Raw genomic sequence first — 6,690 nt, forward strand, 5'->3', positions numbered from 1 at the left:
TCCCTGTGGCCATCCAGATGTCTAGGTCTCCTCCTCATTCAGGGCGGGTCACTTGAAGAAACAAAATATTTTAGAAAAACTTGTGTACAATACTTACTCATAAATCATCCAAGCCATTATTGGTATGTTGAGACACACGAGCCACCAGTGACCGGATAATAAGAATATAGCCACAAGCAAACCATGAACAATTAACTTCGGCAGAACCCACTGCAAGAAAACATTTGCAACAGTTAAAAGTGAGTGTAATAATATTGCACTTAACCAAGTGGAATCGTTATACTAATATCAATATTGTACTAAGTTTTAGTTTTTAAATAAATAATTGATAAAGTTGAATCAGCCGCCGAGTGTTTTCCCCATAAAATTCATATCAATAATGTTTTTATAATAAAATTAATCTTGTTTTGTTTGAATGTAAATATGTTAAAGATTTATTAATTTAAGTTTTAGTTATTCTGTTCTCTTTTGTTATAATAGTTATTCCCATCACAAAAGTTATCATAATTCTTTTCCCCCCTTACATACTTGGTGTAGGCACATCATGCTTACATATTTGGTGGAGGCTTCTCCCGCCGTTCCACATCTTGCTTCCAATATCGTTCTTGTTCTGAAAATGCCTTTAAAATGATGTATCACACAATGGATGTCAACATTTAAAATATTTGAGTTACAACCCCTCATTTCTTTAAAAACTAAAACTTCAATCAGCTGGTTTTGGATGCAAGCATCATAGAAAATTTTTATTGATGCCATCTTTCTTGTTTTAAAAAGGCCTTTTAAATGATGTACCCCACACAATGGGTGTTTAAATTTAAATTTTCGAGTTACAACCCCTAAGTCACCCCCTTATAAGGGATTGAAATTCAGTTGTATGTCAAAAGATAGAGTATTAGACCAAAAACTTATCCTGAAAGTTACAGTACTAGTAGCTCTGTGAACAGTAGACATCACGCAGTATTCTCATCCACAAGTACCTGATTGAAACTATAGACCTTATGGAAATACAGCAATAGACTGGCTTCTCCACACATCTGTGTAATCAGTTGATTTATGATGAATAATTCTATAGTCTGATTTTTACTCTAATATTGGCGTATGAAGGAGGCTCCTTTTTCCTTTTATATTATACTTGAAATGCAAAATTTCCAAAACCTTGTATATATGTTAACGCACAATTAAAAAAGGAACATACCTGTCAAATTTCATGAAAATCTATTACCGCGTTTCGCTGTAAATGCGCAACATATAAACATTTAAACATATAAACATTTAAACATTAAGAGAAATGCCAAACCTTCGACTTGAATCTTAGACCTCACTTCGCTCGGTCAATTACTTACATAATTCAATTTTGAGCAGCATTCTTGAGCATTGAGATAGTCACATTCCAAATCAGATAATGTGATGACCTAGAACTGAGTCAAGGATATGAAACCAACAATAGAAATATTATAAAATAAATTTATTGGTAATAAAATTACATGGTTTATTACTTTAAGAAGATAGATAGATAGATAGATAGATATATTTCTCGATCCATGAGACATCTATAGATGCATGAGATCACGTCAAAATATTAGAACACATACATAATAATGTATGTATAGAGGTATGTATAGTACCGATACAGAATGTAAAGACCTTACTATGGCAGGTAGCATAGAAACAGGCCTATCTCTATATAGTACCCATTGCCACGATACTCGGAACAATGATGAGAGCGTTGACAGGGTATCTACAGTCCAATAAGGTGATGGGTGATATGCAGCATGGAGGGTTCAATAAATTCAATAAATTATTTGCGACTACTGCTCAAAGAATAAATGAGAAAATGAAAAAAAAACACAACACTTATCTAATAGTACTCCTAATAGCGTTCCTAGCTCCCATGTTTTGCCGCCTGATCACTTTATTCTAACACCTACAATGAAGAGGAAATCTCACGCATAATCAATAGCTTCAAGCCATAAAATAGCACAGGACATGATGACATCCCGTTGGGGGTATTAAAGAGCTGTTGTGAGGCGGTTGTCCAGCTGCTTGTTTGCATTATCAACTCCATGCGCAAAAGCGGGGTATTTCTCAACATTTTTAAAATTGCCAAGGCCACTTTTCAAAGAGGGCTGTAGACATGACATTAACAATTATATACCTATTTCGTTATTGACAGCTTTTTCAACGATAATTCTTATTAGACTTGTATCTTACCTCTCTGAACATAATCTTATTTCACCAAACCAGCATTTATTTGTAAAGAACTGGTCAACTAGTACAGCCCTCATCGTGGTTTTTGAAGGTATGATAAAATATATTGAAGGTGGCAACTACACTTCTGGAGTAATGCTCGACCTCTCTAAAGCATTCAATTGTGTAGATGAGTTGCTTTTGGAGAAATTAACTGGGCTTAGTTTAAGAGGAAAAGTGCATGATTTAATAAGGTCTTACCTTTCTGATCGGTATCAGTATGTTTCAACTCATGGTAGTCACGGACAAACAGCTGTTTGAATCAGAATATCATCAGGAGTACCACAGGGATCTATTCTGGGACCACTTCTCTTTCTACATAGACTTCATCATGTCGAACATGTAATGCTATAAAACCTAAATTTTTCAAGAAATAGAAATCAACAGCTCTCATAAAGGCAACACATCCATTTGAAAAAATTAGCATGGACTTCAAGGGTCCTCTTCCTTCAAAAACAAATACCTGTTGACAATAATGTTGATGAATACTCCAGGTTTCCATTTTCATATCCTTGTCCAGATATGAATTCACCAACAGAAATTCAGTACCACATTTGGTTTACCTTAACTTCCTATCTACGGTATATATTGACCGAGAAACCTCTTTCAAATCCAGAGAGCTGCAGGAATTCCTTCATAATAAAGGAGTAGCCACTTCCATGTCACCACCTTATAATCCACCAGGAAATGGCCAAATTAAACGAGAAAATGATACAACATGGTGCGTAGGGTCTCTTACATTGAAGCACAGAAATTTGGATTTATCAGATTGGGAAACAGTGCTTCCGGATTCTCTACATTGTATTCAATGTAGTGCACTGCTACTAATAAGACATGATAGAATGTTCCGACACTATGGACAATCGTCTAATTGTATAGCACTTCCAACCTGGCTTGCCCCTTCAAACAAAGTGCTAATGAAAGTCCCTATACGAAAAAGGAAATTCGTACCATTGGTCGAGGAAGTACATTCTTCAAATCAACCCACAGTATGCCAAGGTTTGGCTTAATGCTGTAAGAGAGACAACTATATCACTAAAGAGCCTAGCACCTCGAGGAGAGAACAATCGAAAAAAATCAAGATGATACAAGTACAGGATCAAGCAGAGCCTGAGAACACTCGAGAAATTGATTATGAAAATGATGATGATACACGCAGTACAGGATCAAACCTGAGTGATGAAGCAGATCTTCCTGATGGCATCCTGCAAAAATCTTATAGACAGACCTATTTAAAAAACTAATAATTAAATTCCTAAAGGAGGGAAGAATGTTCCCTATGTACAGAATGATATTATCCCAGGGAATGATGATATTAAATAATGATTAAGGTATCCTCACAGTGATCTCAATATACATCCTGGAATCCATCATCCTAGTGGTAAACCAAAGTCCGGCTTTAAGACGAGATAAGCACAGTTATAGAACACGCAACGTGGATGACATAAGCCTCCCCCAGCATCGACTTAAGAAGTATAGTAGATCTCCGGCCTATTCGGGGGCATACCTGTTTAACCTGCTTCCTGGCAACATAAAATCCCTAGTGAATGACAACACCTTCACAAGAAGACTAAAACAATACCTGATGGACAGACCATACTATAGCATTGCAGAATTCATTGATGACCACACCTTCTCACACCTTAAATAAAAGTGAACACCGACACCCCCACGATGGGACGAAAAAGACGATTCCCCGGTCAAGCAGACTGCGGAGAAGACATAAGAAGTAAAGTAAAGTAAAGTAAATCATCATACGACTTGTGTTTTGTTATGTTGTTATCAGATGTTCAATTATTTATACTAGAATTCAATTCATTGAAAATTCATTTGTGATCATTAAAACCTAAACTGCAGAGATTTTTCATTACAAGTGTAAAAAAGTATTAGTTAATTCACAAAAAAATAAGTTGCAATGTACATTATAAGTAGGGTTGCCACCCGTACTATATAATAAAGTATTGTACTTTATTTGGAGGTCTTGTATTTTATACTTTGTAAACAAGATAAAGTACGCAAAAATACTTAATTTTGATCAATAAAGTTCTATATAATAAAGTAGGAGGAAATCAAAACATTTTAGTTTAGTAGAGTGGCGGAGACTGTCAGATTTTAACTAAATATTGGCAACATTTTTTCAGTGCATGTGATGCTGATGAGTTCAAGAATTGTATAAAGTGGTTTTATATTTACTCTATATCCCTGCCACTTCAGCATTCGTGGAAATGGTTTTTTCGGTGATGAATAATAAGTGGAAAGATGAGAGGAGCAAAGCATCTTTGAATCTCATAAGAAACAATGAACTAATGATTTATTTCAATTTGAATGTTGATTGAAAAGATGCTTTGCAACTCTCCACCAGTAACAATTATTTATTGATGATAGCCAAAAGCAATAAGAAATATATTTTTAATAATAACTAATTGATTTTTATTAAATTTAAAATTCATTATTAAACTCATTTTGTATTCCATTATATATATGTATTGTATTTTGAATATCCATTCAAAATTACTTTATTTGCATGGGCTACTTATAAAAGTTATTAAAAACATAAAGCACCCATTATTTATTTTTTCCAGGAGCACATTCAAGCTCTAAAATCAAAATAATAATACTCAATAATCAGCCTTGTGGGGTACTTGATAGAAGAAAACCATAATATATTGATATGAATGCTAATATGAAGATTTTAAACGTGTTGGAAGCAAAAGCAGTAAATTACGGTAAATTAATGTAAAAGAAGATTTCATATCTACACTACAGCAAAATGAAATAGTAATAAACTAATAAATATCATTCAATTCGATTAAGATAGTCCCATTTTTGATAAAATTATGCAAACCAAGAAATAAAACATAATATGGAGGATAGTCTTATATGTACATAAATTAGTCAATACCTTTTTATTTATTTATTCATTTGAACTTGAAAATGGCTAAAATAAGCTGAAACCGGTCGTTCTTTTAAAATATTTCATATAAATAAAGAGTGCTTTATGTTTTTAATAAATCATTTAAAATTGTATTTTGAGAAGTAGCCTACACATATCTTTGGCCAGAGTGCAATTTTTTGAATTGAATTTCTTATCTTGTGTAGGCCTACCTAAAATTATTTTGACTAGCCTAGAGTTGATTAAATTGTTGAAGAGTAACAATATTATGCATTTTTTCAAGGAGTATAACTTACATTTTGAATTTAGAAGACCACACTAAAACTTTTTGGATTGAATAAAATAAATTATGTTTTTTCATGATACTATATTAAACAAATCTTTTGTATGAACGTGTGTTTTGTAACAAATAAAATTATTTATCTTTTTAATGATTTATGATTATTTTCGTCATACCAGTATATGTAATCAATAACTTTCCAAGCTATCATGTTTTTATTTGGATAAATCAAATTATTCTATCAATAATTATAATGGATTCTAATAGTAATCAGTGATATCCATGTCAATAATGTGTATTCTTGTGAGTATATCATAATGCCACAGAATGCTGACTTTTTGAATATACAGGTAAAAATGGCATGTACTTTATTTAAACCTAATGTACTATATTTTTTAGGCCTGTGATTACCAATGTACTTTATTTTTCTCAAAAAAAGGTGGCAACCCTAATTATAATGTATTATCAAGAAATTAAACTATTGAACCCAACTATAAAACTGACAGACTGGGCGAATGAAAACATTATTTTATACTTCAATCGCTTTCTAACATAAGCATTTATTACATTCACAGGTGAATTGATCAACTCCTCTGTATTGTATGACTATAATGGGTTTTCTCTCTATAAGCATATTTCTAGAATGTGATTTGAAAGGGACTTCATTCCGACTTCTAGCACTCACTGTTAGTCTATTGATTTTATAATGACTGGAGCTTTTCTTAGTTTAGCAACTACATTGTTTATAAATTCATTGAATAGTTTCTACAATATAAACAATATTTATACGGTAAAGGATACATAATATACAAGCAGAAATAGAATTGATCCTGTGTCCACTAAAGCGAATGCAAAGAGGAATGGTCCACCAGCCATTTTGATGAACACTTATAACTTAGTTAACTATTATAGGAATAGATAGAAATTTATTACTATTGTTTAGACAGGCGGTGAAAAGAACGCTAAATAACATAAACCTAACCTAAAATTTAATGCATCTGCATCAACGGCTTAGACCAGTGGTATAGCGCCAAACTGGGTTGACGACAAAGTGGGTCATTTTTTCGACCGCATTTGTCGCCTCATGACACGACAAATGCGGTCACCTCAGGAATGTGACCCACTCTGTCACTGACCGCATTTGTCGGGAGTTGCAAAAATGAAAATCGACCGCATTTGTCGCCTCATGACACGACAAATGCGGTCACCTCAGGAATGTGACCCACTCTGTCACTGACCGCATTTGTCGGGAGTTGCAAAAATGAAAATC

The 6,690-nt window shown here is 33.5% G+C and overlaps 1 protein-coding gene across 1 annotated transcript; it reads right to left on the reverse strand.

Moving 5' to 3' along the window:
• Positions 1–58: 58 nt before the first annotated feature.
• LOC120351537 (protein cornichon homolog 4-like) lies at positions 59–6,439 on the reverse strand. The gene is made up of 3 exons (XM_039429317.1): positions 6,222–6,439; positions 1,344–1,412; positions 59–210 (listed from the first exon to the last, which is right to left on the reverse strand). The coding sequence occupies exons 1-3, from the start codon at positions 6,294–6,296 to the stop codon at positions 94–96; spliced, it is 261 nt and encodes an 86-aa protein (XP_039285251.1). The 5' UTR covers positions 6,297–6,439; the 3' UTR covers positions 59–93.
• Positions 6,440–6,690: the final 251 nt, after the last annotated feature.

Source organism: Nilaparvata lugens, chromosome 5 (assembly GCF_014356525.2).
Source record: "Nilaparvata lugens isolate BPH chromosome 5, ASM1435652v1, whole genome shotgun sequence".
Classification (NCBI taxonomy): domain Eukaryota; kingdom Metazoa; phylum Arthropoda; class Insecta; order Hemiptera; family Delphacidae; genus Nilaparvata; species Nilaparvata lugens.